This window comes from Equus przewalskii, chromosome 18 (genome assembly GCF_037783145.1).
Source record: "Equus przewalskii isolate Varuska chromosome 18, EquPr2, whole genome shotgun sequence".
NCBI lineage: Eukaryota > Metazoa > Chordata > Mammalia > Perissodactyla > Equidae > Equus > Equus przewalskii.
In genome coordinates, this window is record NC_091848.1 from 39,350,338 (window position 1) to 39,371,140 (window position 20,803).

Here is a 20,803-nt window from a genome sequence, read left to right on the forward strand (position 1 = left end):
GTCATGCTAAGACATTTGGCTGTAGTGTAAAAAATACGCTTTTTTATTTTCTGTAGTATATCTGTCTTAGCATCTCAGAAAGAGTATAAACTCCTTGGGGGCATATTATACTCAGTATTTTTATTTTCCAAGGTACTACTACCCTTTTTAGGTATATGCATTGTGATAGAACATGGGGTAGAACTCAGAAGACTGGATTCTGATCCCAGCTCTCTGTGCACTAGCTGTAGGTCATGTCATCTCTTCATTTCCTCATGTGGTCATTGAGGAGATTGGATAGCTCCCTTCTGGTGCTAAAATTTGGGGTCTTTATGAACATGTGTAAAACAACATTGAAGGCATAATAAGTACTGTATTAATGTAAGATGTATATTGTGAACATAGTAGGGGTTATGGATAAATTAAGGCAAATTTATTGCCCTAGAAGTCCCAAATTATGCCACAGAAATAGCTGCTGCTTATTACGTGCTCTGTCATCCTTCTCCTTTAAAGCCTTCCACTATTTATTATACTTCACTCAAGTTAGTTACTATCACCCAGTAACATTCTTTTTTATTATTATTTCTTTTTTTTTACAGTTTTATTAAGAAGTAATTAACATACATCACTGTATACGTTTAAGGTATACATCATGATGGTTCAATTTACATATATTGTGAAATGATTACCACAATCTGTTCAGCTAACATTCATCTTCTCATATACATACAATAAAAAGAAAAGAAAGGAGAAAAGAATAAAGGAAAAAAAATTTCCCTTTGTGATGAGAACTCTTGGGATTTACTCAGTTAACAGCTTTCCTGTGTATCACACAGCAGTGTTAGCTGTAGTCTCATGCGATGCATTCCATCCCTATTACTTATCTTATAAGGCAGTTTGTAGCTTTTGATCACCTTCCTCCTGTTCCCCCTCCCCACCCCTCACCTCTGGTAACCACAAGTCTTTCCATTCTATCTTATATCTCATCTTTTCATCTTCTCTTGCAATTTCTTTATCTTACTAAAATAAGCCTTTTATCTCCCCCAACCTGCTTTGTCTGTTTCTTTCCTCTTAGTTGTTTCAGACATCTCAAATAGCTTCACACACAAGCATGCCTCTGGTTTTTCAAACACTCTACGTATGTCTTCTAAGGATGTTTATTTTGTGACTTTCAGAAAAACTGTCTTCTCAGATTACTCTCCTGGAGGCTCAGAGTAGAACTGGAGGGGCACATGGAGAAGTCAGTGAGGTAAGTGATGTGTTCTTAAAATAACCAGAATATGAACTAGATCAAGAAGAGGTAGCCTCAAACCTAAACATTTCTGCAATTTTCTAATGTTGACAGAATTACATTACCTAGAAAGTGAGATTTATTTAAGAGAGTCATAATGGTTATTATTTTTCGTTTACTCTCATTTGTTTTTGAATATTTGGATTTTTTTTATTTGTCCTGAATCAACACAAGTACCTTAGTCACTTATTTGGGATTTGATAACCCATTTCTCACACTAGGTTGTCATTTATCTTGATTTCTTTGCCCATCTCAGAAGTTTCTCAGTGAAGAGATTAGATAAAAATCTCTAGTTCCCTGCCATCAATTGGCATTGTTTCACTTAGGATTATATTAAAAAGGGTATCTTTGGAGAACAATGCTTTTATAGAAAATTACTATAAGAGATGTGTGGTTGCTTAATATTCTGTTGATTTAAGATTATTATAAGTTCTATTGTTAACTGAACTCGGTGGATATTGTAGGGAGCAGCAGAGGGCATGACTAAGGGAAGGAAGAGAGTGAGTGAAGTGGCATGACAGTTAGAAAAGAGGAAATAAGAATACTTAGGTAAGAGAGATCAAAAACGGAGTTGATATATTGAAGTCTCCTGGCAGAAGTGATGCCTTGACTATATCGGGTTGTTAATGTATGTAGGGATGGATAAATAGGAGTGTGACATGAAGAAATTATAAAAGAACTTTTTCCCTCTGTTAATACTGTGTCCTGTTTGGGTCTTTAGAAATTTGCATTCAAGTACTACAGAGAGTAAAGAATTTTAAATGATTAAAAATAATACTCTGGGGCTGGCCCCATGGCGTGGTGGTTAAGTTTGGTGTGCTCTGCTTTTGTGGTCCAGGTTTGCAATTCTGGATTCCAGGCATGGACCTACACCACTTGTCAGCCATGCTATGGCAGTGACCCACATATAAAGTGGAGAAAGATTGGCACAGATGTTAGTTCAGGGCTAATCTTCCTCAGCAAAAAACAAAAAAATAATACTTATGAAATATGATGAGATAACTTTTCTTAAAATAATAAATAATTCTAAAATAGTGTTTTTTTCTTATTCAGTGGCTGAGAATGATACCAAGATAATAGCTAATATTCATTGAGTACTTACTATGTGCCAGCTTCTGCTAGTAATGACAGAGCTAAGATGTGGACACAGGTAGTCGAACTCAGAGCTTGTCCTCATGGCCACTACATTATTTGACAATCCTATGGAATTTTTTTTCTCCTATCAAGTTGAAATTTTTTTCTGGGGGAAAAAAAGGTGCTGACGGCAAAGGTAGAGATTTTATTGTGTACGCTGCCCCCAAACTCATTTAATATGATACTAGTTAAATTTACTATGAGAGTCACTGATTTCATTTCACAGGAAAACAACTAGAGAAAGAATTTTTATGGATTGAACAGTCTAACACAGTAATCTTTGTAATAATTAATAACTTGGTAATTATTTTGTCAAAGTCCATAATTTCATACCCAAGCCCCAGCAGAACTCCTTTTTAATTATTTGATCCTGGTAATTTATCTCAGTCTACTTGTTTGATAATCTACTTGTCTGTTATTGGCTATCTTGTCAAATATTTCTCATTTCAATGGATAGTTTAGGAAAAGGAATCCTGTAACTTCTTCTTTGGTATGGGATAAAACAAAAATTTAATTCATTTCGTGCTTCTCTTTTTATTTTTAAGCAGCTCTTAGGAGAAACAAGTAGAAGTTTTAATCTTAAGAAGAAAGTTTCCCAAATAAGGAATGTCTAGAAAATGAGTTGCATGTTTCCTTAGGTCTTATGAATTTGGCTTGACCTCAGCGCAGGATTGACACGGTACCCTTAAAGGTCCAATTTGAGAAAATGAAAACTGATTTTAAAAGTATTTGGCAGTTTTATGGTAGGAAGTAGGTTTGGACTGAAAAATTTCAGGTTTGGGAAAATGCGCAAAATACCAGATTTCAGTTAGGCTGTTTCTTAAAAAACATTTGATTGAGGCTTTTCTTTCTTTTTTAAAAAATAGATCAGCATGGTTGATATTACCAGGCTCAACAAGAGCAGCTCTTCTGCCGAGGAAAGTGGACAAGATGTTCCAGAGAACACATTTTCTCAGAAACATAAAGAACTATCAGTTTTATTGCTGGAAATGAAAGAAGCTCAAGAGGAGATTGCATTTCTTAAGTTGCAGCTCCAGGGCAAAAGGGCAGAGGGGGACACTGAGGTCCTTGACCGGAAAGAAATGAAGCAGAGAGAGAGTGGAGGAATATCTCCAGTTAGAATGACAGAATTGCCTGAAGATACAGGCCAGCATTTGCCCCCAGTGCCAAAAGAAGAGGGCAGGCTACCAGCAATTGAAAGAGAAGAGCAGATGAGCACTACACATGAACATAGAACATCTGAGGAAATATCTCTAAATGACAGTGGAATGGAATCAAAATCAACAAAGCAGGATGAGGTTGATAACCTCACTCCTGCTGTACCAGAGATTTGTCAGTGTCACCAGGATGAATTAGAAAGACTAAAAAGTCAAATTTTGGAGCTTGAGATAAGCTTTCATAAAGCAGAAGAAACCTATGAGAAAAATTTAGATGACAAAGCTAAGGAAATAAACAACCTAACCCAGTTGATTGAAGAGTTTAAGAAAAATGCTGAAAACACCCACAGTGCATTTGCTGCTTTGTCTGAAGAAAGAGACCAGCTTCTTTTGCAGGTGAAGGAGCTTAGTGTAATAACAGAACTGAGGGCTCAGGTACAACAGCTGGAAGTGAACCTTGCAGAAGCAGAAAGGCAAAGGAGACTTGACTATGAAAGTCAGACTGCTCATCACAGCTTGCTCACTGAACAGATCCACAGTCTCAGCATAGAAGCCAAATCTAAAGATGTGAAAATTGAAGTTCTACAGAATGAACTGGATGATGTACATCTTCAGTTTTCTGAGCAGAGTACACTGATAAAAAGCCTGCAAAGCCAGCTGCAGACAAAGGAAAGTGAGGTGCTTGAGGGGACAGAACGTGTGAGGGACATCTCCAATAAGATGGAAGAGCTTTCACAGGCTCTTTCACAGAAGGAACTTGAAATAGCAAAAATGGATCAACTCTTACTAGAGAAAAAGAGAGATATGGAAACTCTTCAACAAACCATTGAGGAGAAGGATCAGCAAGTGACAGAAATCAGCTTTAGTATGACTGAGAAAATGGTTCAGCTTAATGAAGAGAAGTTTTCTCTTGGAGTTGAAATTAAGACTCTTAAAGAACAGCTGAATTTATTATCCAGAGCTGAAGAAGCAAAAAAAGAGCAAGTGGAAGAAGACAAAGAAGTTGTTTCTGACCTTAAAGAGAATTATGATGAGTTGAGCTCAGCAGGGCTAATAAGTAAAGAAGAACTTCAGCATGAATTGGATGTTGTAAAGAAAGAAAGTGAGCAGAGAAAGCGAAAGCTCCAGGCAGCTCTTATTAACAGAAAGGAACTTCTACAGCGAGTTAGTAGATTAGAAGAGGAGTTGGCCAAAGTAAAAGATGAATCTAGGAAAGAGATCTCGCTCAATGAGAGTGAGAGGGGGGAAATGGAGGAAGATAAAGAAAGCAAAGAAGACTCAGAGAAATGTGTGACTTCTAGGTGCCAAGAAATAGAAATGTCTTTAAAACAAACAATATCTGAGAAAGAAGTGGAACTGGAACACGTGAGGAAGGATTTGGAAGAAAAGGCAGCAGCTGAAGAACAGTTACAGGCTGTGGTCAAGCAGATGAATCAGAACCTGCAAGAGAAGACAAACCAAATAGATTTGCTCCAAGCAGAAATCATTGAAAACCAAGCAATTATCCAAAAGTTAACCACAAATAACAAGGATGCTGGTGATGGAGAATCAGCAGCACCTGTAAAAGAAACAGTGGCAATCAGTCCACCTACTGCAGGCGGTGGAGAACACTGGAAACCACAACTGGAAGAAAAGATATTGGACCTTGAAAAAGAAAAGGAGCAACTTCAGAAGAAGCTACAGGAAGTGTTAACCTCTCGCAAGGTGGTTCTAAAAAAGGCACAAGAGAAAGAAAGACATCTTAGGGAGGAGCTAAAGCAACAGAAAGATGACTATAATCGCTTGCAAGAACAGTTTGATGAGCAAAGCAAGGAAAACGAGAACATTGGAGACCAGCTAAGGCAACTCCAGATTCAAATAAGGGAGTCTGTAGACAGAAAACTCCCGGGCACTGACCAGCAGGAACCAGGCTCTCCCACTCAAGGTTTAGAAGAACCTTTATTCAAGGCCACAGAGCAGCAACTTGCTCAACCTGTTTCAAAATCTGACTTGTGCCCAGACTGGTCTTCTCAACCTGAAGATGCAAGTGCTCTGCAGGGCAAGACTTCTATTGCCCAGATTAAGACCCAGCTGCAAGAAACAGAGGCTGAGAAAGAGGATTTAGAATTGAAGCTTAGTTCTGCAACAAGTGAGCTTACTAAAAAATCAGAAGAGGTGTTTCAGTTACAAGAGCAGAGAAGTAAACAGGATTTAGAAATCCAAAGTCTGAGGGCAGCATCCCATGAAGCTGAAGCCCACGCAGAGAGCCTGAGGCAGAAACTGGAAAGCTGTCAACTAGAAATTGCTGGATTAGAACATTTAAGAAAATTACAGCCTGAACTAGATGAATTGCAAAAACTCATAGGCAAAAAGGAAGAAGAAATTGGATACGTTTCTGGACAGCTTAGCGAGAAGGAAAAAGCCCTTACTAAAGTGCAGACAGAGATAATAGAACAAGAGGATTTAATTAAGGCTCTGCATACACAGCTGGAAATGCAAGCCAAAGAACATGATGAGAAGATAAAGCAGATGCAGGTGGAACTTTGTGAAATGAAGCAAAAACCAGAAGAGACTAGCGAAGAAAGTAAAGCAAAGCAGCAAATACAGAGGAAACTGCAAGCTGCCCTTATTTCCCGAAAAGAGGCACTAAAAGAAAACAAAGGTCTCCAAGAGGAGTTGTCTTTGGCTAGAGATACCATTGAACATCTCACCAAGTCTCTGGCAGATGTGGAAAGCCAAGTTTCTGCTCAAAATAAAGAAAAAGATATACTCTTAGGAAAGTTAACTCTTCTTCAGGAAGAAAGAGACAAACTCATTGCAGAAATGGACAGATCTTTAATGGAGAATCAGAGTCTCAGTGGCTCTTGTGAAAGTCTGAAGTTAGCTCTGGAGGGTCTTACTAAAGACAAGGACAACTTAGTGAAGGAAATTGAATCTTTGAAATGTTCTAAGATTGCAGAAAGCACTGAGTGGCAAGAGAAACACAAAGAGTTGCAGAAAGAATATGAAATTCTCCTGCAGTCCTATGAGAATGTCAGTAATGAGGCAGAGAGGATTCAGCATGTAGTGGAAACTGTGAGGCAAGAGAAGCAAGAACTATATGGCAAGTTAAGAAGCATAGAAGCAAACAAAAAAGAGACAGAAAAGCAGTTGCAGGAAGCTGAACAGGAAATGGAGGAAATGAAAGAAAAGATGAGAAAGTTTGCTAAATCTAAACAGCAGAAAATCCTAGAGTTGGAAGAAGAGAATGACCGGCTTAGAGCAGAAGTACATCCTGCAGGAGGTGCGTCTAAAGACTGTATGGAAGAGCTTCTTTCTTCCAATTCCAGCATGAAGGAGGAACTGGAAAGGGTCAAAACAGAGTATAAAACCCTTTCTAAGGATTTTGAGGCTTTAATGATTGAGAAGGACTCTCTAAGTGAAGAGGTTCAAGGTTTAAAGCATCAGATAGAAGGTAACATATCTAAACAAGCTAGCCTAGAGGCCACTGAGAAACATAATAACCAAATGGATGTCATTGAAGAGGCGACACAAACTGTCCCAGGTGAGGCTAATGAGCAAGACTTTCCAAGTATGAGCACAAGGCCTGAATATTCAGAATCTATTCAATCAGAGAACAGTGCCAAGCCTGACATAAGTGCGAATGTCAGCTCACGTGATGAAATTAATAACTACCTGCTGCAGATTGATCAGCTCAAAGAAAGAATTGCTGAATTAGAGGAGGAGAAGCAGAAAGAAAAGGAATTTGGCCAGACTTTAGAAAATGAGAGAAACACTTTACTGAGTCAAATATCAGCAAAGGATGGCGAACTAAAAATGCTTCAGGAAGAAGTAACCAAAATAAACCTGTTAAATCAGCAAACCCAAGAAGAACTTGCCAGAGTTACCAAACTAAAGGAGACAGCAGAAGAAGAGAAAGATGATTTGGAAGAGAGGCTTATGAATCAATTAGCAGAACTTAATGGAAGCATTGGGAATTATTATCAGGATGTTACAGATGCCCAAATGAAAAATGAGCTGCTAGAATCTGAAATGCAGAACCTTAAAAAGTGTGTGAGTGAGTTGGAAGAAGAAAAGCAGCAGTTAGTCAAGGAGAAAACAAAGGTGGAGTCAGAAATACGAAAGGAATATTTGGAGAAAATACAAGGTGCTCAGAAAGGACCCGGCACTAAGAGCCACGCAAAGGAACTTCAGGAGCTGTTAAAAGAGAAGCAGCAGGAAGTAAAGCAGCTGCAGAAGGACTGCATCAGGTACCAAGAGAAAATTAGTGCCCTGGAGAGAACTGTTAAGGCCCTCGAATTTGTTCAGACTGAGTCCCAAAAAGATTTGGAAATAACCAAAGAAAGTCTGGCTCAAGCCAATGAAAACCGCAAGAGGGCCGAAACCGAATTAGCTAGCTTCAAAGTAGTGCTAGATGACACTCAAAGTGAAGCAGCAAGGGTCCTGGCAGACAATCTCAAGTTGAAGAAGGAACTTCAGTCAAATAAAGAATCGGTTAAAAGCCAGATGAAACAAAAGGATGAAGATCTTGAGCGAAGACTGGAGCAGGTAGAAGAGAAACACCTGAAAGAGAAGAAGAATATGCAAGAGAAACTGGATGCTTTGCGTAGAGAAAAAGTCCACTTAGAAGAGACGTTTGGAGAGGTTCAGATTACTTTGAACAAGAAAGACAAGGAAGTTAAACAACTTCAGGAGAATTTGGATAGTACTGTGGCCCAGCTTGCAGCTTTCACTAAGAGCATGTCTTCCCTCCAAGATGATCGGGACAGGGTGATAGATGAAGCCAAGAAATGGGAGAAGAAGTTCAGTGATGCTATTCAAACCAAAGAAGAAGAAATTAGACTCAAAGACGAGAATTGCAGTGTTCTCAAGGATCAGCTTAGGCAGACGTCCATCCATATGGAGGAATTGAAGATCAACATTTCCAGGTAAATGAATAATAACTTTTTTTTGCTCTTCTGAAGGTAATTGAAGGCAAAGAAAGTCTCTATTTAAACTATTTCTATTCCCTTTAATATTGTGGGACTAATTTTGGCTTAAATTCCCCTAGAAGATTTATTTTCTCTCACTTCTGACTCTCTCTCTCTCTCTTTTTTTTTTTTGCAAATTACTTTCTGCTAAAACTTGTATTAACATGGAAATTTCATGTCTGCTTCTCTTCCCATCTTTCTTTTGACAGATCGCTTAGATTTCTCCCTTTTCATTTTCATTTCCATTACCCTTGTCTGGATTTTTACCACAGGACTCCCAAATTATTGCCTTTGCCTCCTAATTGATCTCCTCTTTTCTATTCCCCATCATTTCATACTGCATATGCCTGTTAGAGTTCCAAACTCCAATTTTATGCCACTTTTCAAGCTCAAGAACTTACAATATCCCCCACAGTTTTTACTCCTCCACTTTTAATGGAATCCTTGTGTTCTGAGACAGGCTTCCTCATTGTCTCTTATACCAAGATTATTCCTTTAAGGGGCCAGACATTAGCTTGTCTAGAGCAGAGTAAACCAAAATAGGGGAAAGTATTACTTTTTAGAGTGTCCAAAGCCACGTCACTAAGATAAGCAACATACTTTGGAGTTTGTGATTTAAATATATGAATCCTTAGGCTCTGTATCTTTAATACAGAGCATTCCATAGAATTAATAGCTTTTTTTTTTCTTTTGAGAAAGGTTAACCCTGAGCTGACATCTGCCGCCAATCCTCCTTTTTGCTGAGGGGAAAATTGGCCCTGAGCTAACACCTGTGCCCATCTTCCTCCACTTCATATGTGGGACACCTGCCAGAGCGTGGCTTGATAAGCGGTGTGCAGGTCCGCACCCGGGATCCGAACCAGTGAACCCCGGGCCGCCAAAGCGCAGCAGGTAGACATAACTGCTACGCCACCAGGCTGGCCCCGTTAACATCTCTTCATTATAAAGATGAATATTTTCAATTATGAATATTGATTATTTTGTAGATCTGAGTACATGTTGTATTATGTGTTCCTTAAGCATCAAGTATTTTTTCCTTGAAATTTGTAATTAATGACCATCTCTCCTTTTCTTCTAGGCTTGAACATGACAAGCATATTTGGGAGTCCAAGGCCCAGACAGAGGTCCAGCTTCAACAGAAGGTGTGTGATACTCTAAAGGGAGAAAACGAAGAACTTTTGTCCCAGCTAGAAGAGACTCGACTTCTGTACCACAATTCTCAAAATGAATTGGCTAAGTTGGAATCAGAACTGAAGATTCTCAGAGACCAGTCGATTGATTTAAATAACTCTTTAGAAAAATGTAAGGAAAATAAAGAAAATTTGGAAGGGATCATAAAGCAGCAAGAGGCTGATATCCAAAATCATAAGTTCAGTTATGAACAGCTAGAGACTGATCTTCAGGCCTCCAGACAACTGACCGGTAGGCTACATGAAGAAATAAACTTGAAAGAGCAGAAGATTATAAGCCTGCTTTCTGCCAAAGAACAGGCAATCCAAGTAGCTGTTGCTGAACTGCATCAGCAACATGATAAACAAATTAAAGAATTGGAAAATCTGCTGTCCCAGGAGGAAGAGGAGAATATTGTCTTGGAAGAGGAGAACAAAAAAGCCGTTGACAAAACTAATCAGCTTATGGAAACACTGAAAACCATCAAAAGGGAAAACATGCAGCAGAAGGCTCAGTTGAACTCCTTTGTTAAATCCATGTCTTCTCTCCAGGATGACCGAGACCGCATAGTAGGTGACTACCAACAGCTGGAAGAGCGACATCTCTCTGTAATCTTGGAAAAAGACCAACTCATCCAAGATGCTGCTACTGAGAATAATAAGCTTAAGGAAGAAATTCGATGCTTGAGAAGTCATATGGATGATCTCAATTCTGAGAATGCCAAGCTAGATGCAGAACTGATCCAGTATAGAGAAGACCTGAACCAAGTGATAGCAAGAAAGGACTATCAGCAAAAGCAACTCCTTGAAGCTCAACTTCAGCAGAATAAGGAGCTGAAAAGTGAATGTGCTAAATTAGAAGAAAAGCTGAAGGAGTCTGAGGAAGCGAAGGAGGATCTGCAGAGGGCCTCTGTTGCCCTACAGGAGGAGAGACAAGGGTTATCTAAAGAGACTGAGAGCTTGAAAGCATCTCTATCCCAACTAAAGAAACAGTTGACAGCCTTGCAAGAAGAAGGTACCTTAGGAGTATTTCAAGCCCAATTAAAAGCAAAAGAAGAAGAGGTACAGAGGTTAAATACTACCCTTTCCTCCTCTCAGAAGAGGATTACAGAACTGGAAGAGGACTTGGTTCGTGTTCAGAAGGAAGCTTCCAAGAAGGTGGGTGAAATTGAAGATAAACTGAAGAAAGAATTAAAGCATCTTCATCATGATGCAGGGATAATGCGAAATGAAACCGAAACAGCAGAAGAGAGGGTGGCGGAGCTAGCAAGAGATCTGGTGGAGATGGAGCAGAAGTTACTCATGGTCACCAAAGAAAATAAAGATCTCACGGCACAAATCCAATCTTTTGGAAGGTCTATGAGTTCCCTACAAAATAGTAGAGACCATGCTAACGAGGAGCTTGATGAACTGAAGAGGAAATATGATGCCAGTCTGAGGGAGCTGGCACAGCTGAGAGAACAAAGCCTCTTAAGCAGAGAGAGAGATGCTCTTGTTTCTACTGCTGCATTTCCAGTGAACTCCACTGAGGATAATAGCCTGCCTCACCTTGAGAAACTTAACCAACAGCTTCTATCCAAAGATGAGCAACTGCTTCACTTGTCCTCACAACTAGAAGATTCTTACAACCAAGTGCAGTCCTTTTCCAAGGCTATGGCCAGTCTACAGAACGAGAGAGATCACCTGTTGAATGAACTGGAGAAATTCCGCAAGTCAGAGGAAGGGAAGCAGAGATCTGCAGCCCAGCCTGCAACCAGCCCAGCTGAAGTACAGAGTTTAAAAAAAGCCATGTCGTCACTCCAAAATGACAGAGACCGACTAGTGAGTGTCTCATTTTCTCTTTCTGATCTTCATGTGAGAGTTTTTGAACCTTTTTTAAAATTGATTTTCATTTCTATGGAAAATAGAAAAGGATAAACAAATTCTTATACGTCTTATCTGCACACTCCAGGACCATATTATTCATCCCACAGGTTCTGTTTGGTCTTAGAGAAACAGAAACATTACTTAAATTTCTTTAAATCTGTCATTACCATTTTTTTAAAAACTACAAATTTCCTTTGCACAAAACTCTCCATTGGTTATAAAAGGACCAAGAGATGGAGAGCTGTTTTATGTATTTTATACACACACACGTAAATGTTTCCAGAATTTGTCATAGTTTAATTGAACAAAGATATAGGGATCACTCAGTGCCTTTTTAAAGTGACAGTTCAACAACAGATCATCTGGTAGAATTAAGGGTAGGGAGGACTCAGCTTGTCTCATACTTATGTATAATTCAACCCTGATTTGTCAAAAAAAAGTTAAATGCAAAAGGGGCTAATTTAAGTAAGTCTAAATGACTATTTAGTAAAGTTTTATTTGCAGACTGAATCATTTACCCGCTTCCTACTCAACTTTTTTTTCAATCTGAGAGAAAGATAAGGAGGAATCTCTAATGCTAAACTTTTGCTGCTTTTTGTAAGGTCCAGTAGTTTAATCTAGGTCTTTTGTTCTGAACTTTCAGGTCATCAAGATTTAGAGGCAAAAACTGGAACTCTATGAGCCCAGCCTGGTTGTCAGGGGATTCTACTTTGTGACATTCCTATCTTCACTTTCATGACAGTCTCTTAACTCTGTCAAGGCCACGTACTTAGGCCAAATAGGAAATAAATTGAGCTTTAAAAGGCTGGATTTTCCATTTTTAAAAGAGACCCTGTGCCCAGAATATGAAAATTCTAGTTTTTAAGATTAGCCCTAGTAAAAAGATCATTTCCCCTAGCAATAAAGTCTTTGTGCAAATTTTTCTTTTTCTTTGTAGGTGATGTGTGCTTTCGTGTTACTCTTAACATCCAATATTTATACACAGATCTTTTCCCTCTTTTAATCTAACAAAGCCCCCTTTTCAGCTGTGGTTTTGATGTCAATAGAATTTATGCATATTTGTGTTATATTTTTTAAATAGTTTGAGTTCATCTGACTTTGTCCTAGGAACCTACCTTTTGTCATTGCTTTCAGAATGCAAATGTAAAGTTTTCATCAGGATAGTATATACCTCAAAACAGTAATTTATAGCACCCAGGTGTTGATTATCTTCTAAGTGAAGATCTTTTTCATGGAAGCTGTTAGGATAGATTCTGAATTAACTATGTTTCTTTCAGTGAATTGCTTTACTATTCTTATCTATTGTAAACACTAGGGACTAAACTTTGTATATCTCAACCCCGATTTCACATTTTTGTTTGCTGGATATTTACAAGTCAAGCCAGCATTTTTTTATTTCCATGTTTGTCTAATTCATGGTAATGTTCGTCTGTTCCATAAGGCTATGATTTTATTTCATTTAATTGCCAAAGTCTACCATTTCTTTATTCACAACGTGCCTCAAATATCTTTTTTTTTCCATCATCAATATCTTAGGTAGGGTAATTTCTGAACACCTTACCCTTAAACGGTTTTAATATTGCTGCTCCAGTTTGTCACCTCTCCAGTACGTTTTATATCTTGTTGCTGAATAAATCTTTCTGAAACTCCTCTTTCTTATTACTGCACGATTCAAAAACCTTTAAAAGTTGTACTATCTCTAGAATAGGCTCCTAAGCCAATTCAAACCTCTTAGTCTGGCAGTTAAGACTATAATTTGTCCTTACCTTCTTTCCAGCCTTCCCTTTTATTGTCTCCTGCTCATCATCTTCATTCCAGCCAAACTGATCTACTCAATATGGGATAGTCATATCTAGTACCTCCTACTTATCTGCAGTACCATCCTCTCAACCAAAATGTCCTCCCAATTTTCATTTTTTGGGCAAATATTTCCCAATCTATAGAGGTCACCCCAGAGCTCAAATCCTCTGGTTACATTTCCAGATCACTTGATTGTCTGTTACCTTCTGTTTGTTGGGGTGTGTGCACGCGCATATGTGTCTGTGTGTTTAATTTCTGTACACTTATTTTTTATTTCCCCAATTAGGTTGCAAGCTCCTGGGAAGTAAGTGTCATGTCTCGTACTTGTTTGTATTTCCCATGGTTTTTAGCATCAGGGTAATTAATCATATGGTAGGTAATCAGCAATTGGTGGTCATTCTCTATATTTGTGGTTGTTACTGAGAACGCTATTTTCTCCCTTTTATAATACTGTCACATAGGGGAGTTATGGGAACTTTTGAGCCTGAGGCTGTTACCTCTGCCATGAAGGAATCGTAAAGCCTAGGCAGGGTTATAAATCACTTGAGGGCCTGACAGTCTGACTCAGTGATACCGCATACGTGGTCTGCTGCAGTCTGCTGAGGCCTTCTGCATACTTTCTGAATGGATTGTTGACTGTCCATCAACTCTTCTTTTCCACATATTTTGTTTTCAGTCTGTCTCATGGGCATTGAAGTTTCTAGTCTCTCAGTCACTGGCTGTGTGTACAATAAATATATTTTATTTCAACCACTGTCAGTGTAAACATTCAGCATAGACCAACCATTTATCACCTCTGCCTACAGCACGCTCTTTCCCTCAGGACCACCCCAGAGATGATTTAGGTCTAAAAGGGACTTAGGTTACTTTGGTTCTCTTCTTTACTTAATTAGTCAAGGGGAACTTTCCCATATAAAATCTCAGGGTCCAAGTGGCAGGTAATTAGCCCAGGGAATTCTACTAGGGTATAACAAACAACTGTGAAAACATTCTGGAGTTTTCACATCTGTCCAGACTCCCTTAGGACTTTCTCATAATCAAATGAAGCACTTAGACAATTCCTACGTAAGGGTGGAGAGCAGATCTCTAGAGGTGCCCATATTCATCTATACTCACTTCATTCTGAAAATGACTTGAGGTAGCATATAAAGGTATGAACAGTTTTTCAAGATAATCTAATACAAGGAACTGGGAAGGAAGAGAAAATGAGGATAGGAGAGAAGAAGATTAAACCAGGAGTAAGTTTAGTATCCTAAGGAGATGTCACAATATTCTGTTAGAAAGGTGGGCCACTAATTTTGCTCTGAGCTTTCTGGCAGCCATCAGAAATAGGAAACAAAAAAACCAAGTGCATGAATTACAATGTCCATATTTTAGGAAAAAGGAAGAAAGGAAAACTTGTTCAAGATAGGAATAGTTGTTATTTAAGTATTGAGGCCTGCAAGAAATTTCTTCCGTGTTTCCATAGAGAGGACATTATGAAGTGAAACATCCTTTACTTCTCTACAGTAAATATAATAGTTTCATGGGATTTTTATTTAGCTGTCCCTTGATGTAAGTGCATAGCCAAAGAATTCTGTACAATTCACTAAAGGTACCTCTACAAGTGGCTAAAATGCAGTCCCAGACACACAGCTTTCTGATGATCCGGTCTGTTCCAAGCATTATATTTACAGTATCTAGATTAGAGGAGTGAGTGGATTGCATGAAGAATGTATTTTTGCTTTGAAACAAAACAAAAATATGTTTTTAGTTAAAAAATAAAGTTATACACATATTTAGTGAGTCACTAAATTCTACAATGTTTGATGAGAAAAACAAACAGTAGCACCCCCAACCCTGTTTCTCCTTTTCCTGAGGCAATTTGCTTTCAACCCTTTTAATTTATTATTTTGATGTTTCCTCACTATCTAAATATCATGGTCAGAGTGCATCTCGGCTTTTCATTCTTTGCATTAGCTGCTGACTTTCTTTTGTGCTAACAGGGTTTAGTTCTCTTTGCTTCCATAGTACATATGCACATTCATCAATATACAGCCCCTTCCCCATTCTCCTGGTGTTATTTTTAATTTTAGTTAAATTAATATTCAGTGTTTACATTTTTATGACTATAAATGCTATTGGAGCTGAGATGTGTTTATTTTCTTCAACATCTTTGTTTTTCCTAGAGTTAATAATTATGTTTTTGTTACTTAGTTTTCTTTGTACTTATCAATGTAATTTCACCCCAGATTTATTGCCATTTATCCACATCTCCTCTCAAGATGTTAATTCCTATCAATTTTGTCTTTATGAAGAAAAGTTTCCTGGAGTCTCTTTCCTGCTTTTATGTGAACTAGTTGTCCTATACTCCTGGGACACAGTTTTCATCCTTGAATATCCCCCTTTACTTCTCTCCTGTATTAGATCTCCTGTTTCTCGTATTCCATGTCTTCCTCGTCTTGGTTTTGTGCCATCATTCTGTTAGAATAAATCATTCAGGAGTTCCCTAAGAAGAGATAACAGGGGAGGTAAATTTATTGAAAATGTCTTTTCATCTCTTATACTTGACAGGTAATTTGGGTGGGTATAGAATTCTAGGCTGAAGATAATTTCCCCTCAGAAATGTGAAGACATTGGTCTGTTGCCCCTTAGTTTACATTGCGGTTCAGGAGCCTAAAGTTATTCTGATTCCTGATCCTTTGTATGTGATCTGTTTCTCTCTCTCTCTCAAACTTTGTAGAATCTTTTGGTCCTGTGTGTCCTGAAATTTCATGATAATGTACTTTGGTGTGAGTGTATTTTCATTCATCATTCTGTCTAATTCTTTGAATCTAAGAAGTCATACTCATCAATTTTGGGAAATTCTTTTGAATTATATATTACCATTTCCCCTATCCTTTTTCTCTGTTGTCTTTTTTTTCTGAAAATCCTGTTATTTAAATGTAGAACTTTCTGGATTGGTTCTATAATTTTCTTACCCTCTCCGTTATTTTAGCTATACTTTGGGAAGATCTTTGCACCTTCATCTTTTGAACCCTATATTGAGGTTTTGTTTTTGCTGTCATCTTCCTAATTCCTAAGGATTTTTTTTTCCCCTTGTCTCACGGATATAGAATCTTATCTCTTCAAGACTAGTAGTGATAGTTTTGTCCTTTGAAGCTTTCTCATAATGAGTTTTTCTTTTTAGTTTTTTATTTCTGCTATAATGTTTCTAATTTCCAATATTCCCTCTTAAATCTTTGAGTGTATTACATTCTTTCCCTTGCTAGTCTCTTCTGAATTAGTTTTCTTCTAGTTTCTTTTCATCCCTGCCTTAATGTTAGCTGTTTTTCAGGTGAGGGTTAATCCTTGGTTTAGTCTTCATATTTAAGGGTATGATCCAAAAAGCTTGTGAATAGGGCTTACCAACTGTGAGTGTCATTGCAGAGTGATCTCGCTGAGCTTTTTGTGGGTAGCCTCCACGTTGGTATCTTTAGTTCCTCTTGGGCTGGTCAGATTTTCTAGAGAAGACTTCTCATTTTCTGCATGGAAAAGCCTGTAAAGGCTTTCTGTAAAGGCCTGTGTGCCAGCACTCTCCAAGCTGAGTAAGAGAAAGGCTTCAAGCATTCAGAAAACACATGCACTTGATCACCCTTGTTTTAGAGCAGCACCCTTACCTTCAACTGTGCCTGTAGCGTCATAGTCCAGAGACACTTCTTTTACTTTCTCGAGAGAATAAAACTCTAGTTGTCTGTCAGGATAACAAAAAAGTGTGGAGCTGAGGAGGGTATTTAGGGAATGCAATTGTTTCTTAAGCAGCTTTCATCTAATCCTGCTTATTTCAGCTACCACCCCCTTCCTACCCCCATCATCATCTTTTCCAGAGGTACCTGATGCTGTTAATTCCTGAGCCTTTTGAAGATTCTGCAGAGTAAGTTCTGTTGGTTCGTGGCTTTCCCTACTGCCAGCTTAAGATTTGGCTGTCCAAGATCTGTTAAGTCTGTTAACCATGTATGTATCTGCTTTTCAGCTTCCAAAATTAATTTTGTTGCTGCTGACTCCTCTCTTGTTCTTCCTGTTCTTGTGTTTCATGCTTAAAAAATGATGCTTTTATTGTAGCTTTAGTGATATATCCAGAGGGGGTAACAAGAGATGTGTGTTCAAGGCCCCCTCTTTGCCCAGATGTCCTGACATCATTTCTTACTACCAAGCTTTTAATGAGTATTGGGAATAAAGATATACCTGGAATGTAGATAGGCACTTTTGCTAATTAAAGGCAAGTCCGTCATCATTGTATCATTATCATCATCATCATCACCAGTAACTTTATGTGTGGAGTACATTAATTTTCTCATTTCTCAAAATCTTATGAGAGGTACTGTAATTATCTTCATTTTATAGGCTTAGAGAGTGTGAGGAAGTTGCATAGGGTCACACACCCATGTGAACAGGACATCTGACTCCAAAGCCTAAGTGCTCTTGACCAATGGGCCTGAGCATCACTGCATCTTTATAATCAACATCAGCTAAGCTAGAGTTAAGGCACATGGCTAAGTAGAAAGCTGGTCCATCTTTGTACTTCTTGTTCTAAGGAGTTACCACCCGCAAAGAAGCTGTAGGTCCCTTAAGTCTATCCCATGTCAGAGTTGTAGATTTAGAGTAAACTTAGGACGTCAGGGACAGGAAAGTGGGGTAAAAGTTGCAGGAATGATCAGGCCCTGTAGCCTTGGTGGCAGCTCTGGGATGATTCCCACCAGCCTGGCTGCTTGTATTTCACTGTTTTAGAGATTCATGCTGCAATGATAGGTCAAAGGACTGTTAGGTGCTGGTGGTCTGTTGTGTTGTCTGACTGACTCAGTAGGAAGCTGCTGGTGACTTAGAGCTGGGTGAATGAGATGTGATGAATCACCCTTTCACTTTCCCTTTGGTTAAAGCTGAAGGAATTGAAGAACCTGCAGCAGCAATACTTACAGATTAACCAAGAAATCACTGAGTTACGTCCATTGAAGGCTCAACTTCAGGAGTATCAAGATAAGACAAAAACATTTCAGATTATGCAAGAAGAGCTCAGGCAGGAAAATCTCTCCTGGCAGCATGAGCTACATCAGCTCAGGTATGATAATCCCTGCTTCTCAACTTTTTTCTTTTTTCTTTTATATTATGAAATAATTACAGATTTATAGGAAGTTGCAAAAATAGTACAGAAAGCTCTTGCGTACCCTTCACCCAGTTTCTTCCAAGGGTAACATCTTATGTAACTGTAGTACGATATCAAAACCAGGAAATTGACATTGGTGCAATTCAAAGACCTTATTCAGATTTCAGCAGTTTTGCACCCACTCAAGTATGTGTGTGTGTATAGTTCTTTACAACTTTATCATATGTGTAGAGTCATGTAACTGCTACCACAATCAAGATATGCACCTGTTCCACCACCACAGATACATCCCTTGTGCTACTAGTTATAGTCACATTCTTCCCCTCCCTCCCACACTTGCATCCCTAACCTCTGGCAACCAGTAATGTGTTCTCCATCTCTATAATTTTGTCATTCTGAGAGTGTTTTTTAAGTGGAATCGTATAGTATGTAACCTTTTGAAATTAGCTTTATCACAAATCATAATGCCCTTGAGATCCATCAGCATCATTGCATGTATCAATAGTTCATTCATTTTATTGACAAATAGTAATCCATGGTATCAATGTACTGCTTTAACCTTCACCTGTTGAAGGGCATGAGCATTGTTTCTAATTTTTAGCTATTATAAATAAAGCTGCTGTAAACATTGTGTGAGGTTTCTTTGTGGACAATAAGTTTTATTTCTCTGAGATAATTGCACAAGAGTGCAGATGCTGGTCATATGGTAAGTGTATATTTAGTTTTTTAAGAAACTGCAAAAGTATGTTCCAGAATGACTGTACCATTTTATATTCCTACCAGTATTATATGAGTGATCAAGTTTCAATTATCAAATGCTGTGTCCACATCAGCATTTGACATTCTAACTATATTTTAGTTGTTTTTAAAAGGTATGTAATCTGTCCTCTTATGGTCATAATTTCATAATGGCTAATAATGTTGAACTTTTTTTATGTGCTTATTTGACATCCCTGAATCCTTTTGGATGAAATGTTTGTTTATGTATTTTGTCCATTTTCTAATTGAGTTGTTACATTTTTTACTGTTGAATTTTCAGAATTCTTTATATATTCTAGATACAAGTTCTTTGTCAGATATGTGGCTTGCAAATATTTTTTCCCAGTCTGTAGTTTCTCTTTTCATCCTTCTCAACAAGGTCTTTTTAATTTTGATGAAATCCAATTTATTGTTTTTCTCTTTATTCAGATTCAGTAGTTTCTATTGTTCTATCTTCAGGTTCACTGATTCTTTCCTTCATCACCTCCATTCTGCTATTGAGCTCATTGAGGTAGCTTTTTATTTTGGATATTGTATTTTTCAGTTCTAAAATTTCCATTTAGTTCTTCTGTATGCCTTCTATTTCTTTGCTGAGGCTTTCTCTATTTTCATTTGTTTTCAGTTTGTTAGTAATTGCTTGTTGAAGCATTTCTATGATGACTGCTTTAAAATTCTTAAACAGCTAGGGGCTGGCCCCATGGCCGAATGATTAAGGTTCCTCATGCTCCACTTTGGCTGCCCAGGTTTGCAGGTTCGGATCCCCGGTGCAGACCTACTCCACTCATCAGCCATGCTTTGGAGGTATTCCACATACAAAATAGAGGAAGATTGGCACAGATGTTAGCTCAGGGCTCATTTTCCTCAGAAAAAAAATAAAAATAAATTTTTTATATATATATATAATTCCATATATATAATTCCAACATCTGTGTCATCTTGGTATTGTAATCTGTTGATTTTCTTTTCTCTGAAGTTGTGATTTCCCTGGTTCTTAGTATGATTAGTGATTTTCAGTTGTATCTTGAACATTTTGGAGATTTTAAAACTCTCAATCTTAATTTAAGTCTTCTGTTTTAGTAGGCTTCCACTGATACCACGCTAGCAGGGGAAGAGGAATGCTGCCGCTTTACTGCCGGATGGAGGGTGAAGTCCAGCAGGCTCCTTACTCAGCCTTCATTGATACCCTTAGGGGAAGGAGTGCCCTGATACTGCTAGGAATAGATGAAAGTCCAGGCTCCCCACTTAGACTCCACTGACACCACAGTTAGTGGAGAGTGGTGCCTTGATGCTGTTAGATGACAGTAGAAGTCCAGGCTCCAAATATGGCCTCCACTGATACCACTGGGGGATATGGAGAGGAACACCTCATGATCACTGGGCGATGGTGAAAGTACAGGCTACCCACTCACTCTCCACTGACACTGACACTGCAGGAGGAGTGGTTGAGGAGGGGCACTTCATTACCACTGGGTAGTGCCCGAAGTCCAAACTTCCCTCTTGGTCTCTTCTGATACTACCTCTGCAGTGACAGGGAGGAACACTTTGTTATGGATGGAGGTGGATGTCCTCCATGTTGTGTC

At 38.5% G+C, this 20,803-nt stretch overlaps 1 protein-coding gene across 6 annotated transcripts in view; it reads left to right on the forward strand.

Annotated features, from left to right (window-relative positions):
* The window catches only part of GOLGB1 (golgin B1), a 78,155-nt gene that overhangs the window by 45,614 nt on the left and 11,738 nt on the right, over window positions 1-20,803 (forward strand). For 4 of the 6 annotated variants that reach the window (XM_070583788.1, XM_070583791.1, XM_070583790.1 and 1 more), the window contains 4 exons: window positions 1,155-1,228; window positions 3,271-8,468; window positions 9,589-11,500; window positions 18,241-18,419. In XM_070583788.1, coding sequence (XP_070439889.1) covers window positions 1,155-1,228; window positions 3,271-8,468; window positions 9,589-11,500; window positions 18,241-18,419 — 7,363 coding nt within the window. Of the gene's footprint in view, window positions 1-1,154; window positions 1,229-3,270; window positions 8,469-9,588; window positions 11,501-17,190; window positions 17,238-18,240; window positions 18,420-20,803 lie in introns of all 6 variants that reach the window. The other 2 variants (XR_011529459.1, XR_011529460.1) reach the window with 2 other exon arrangements.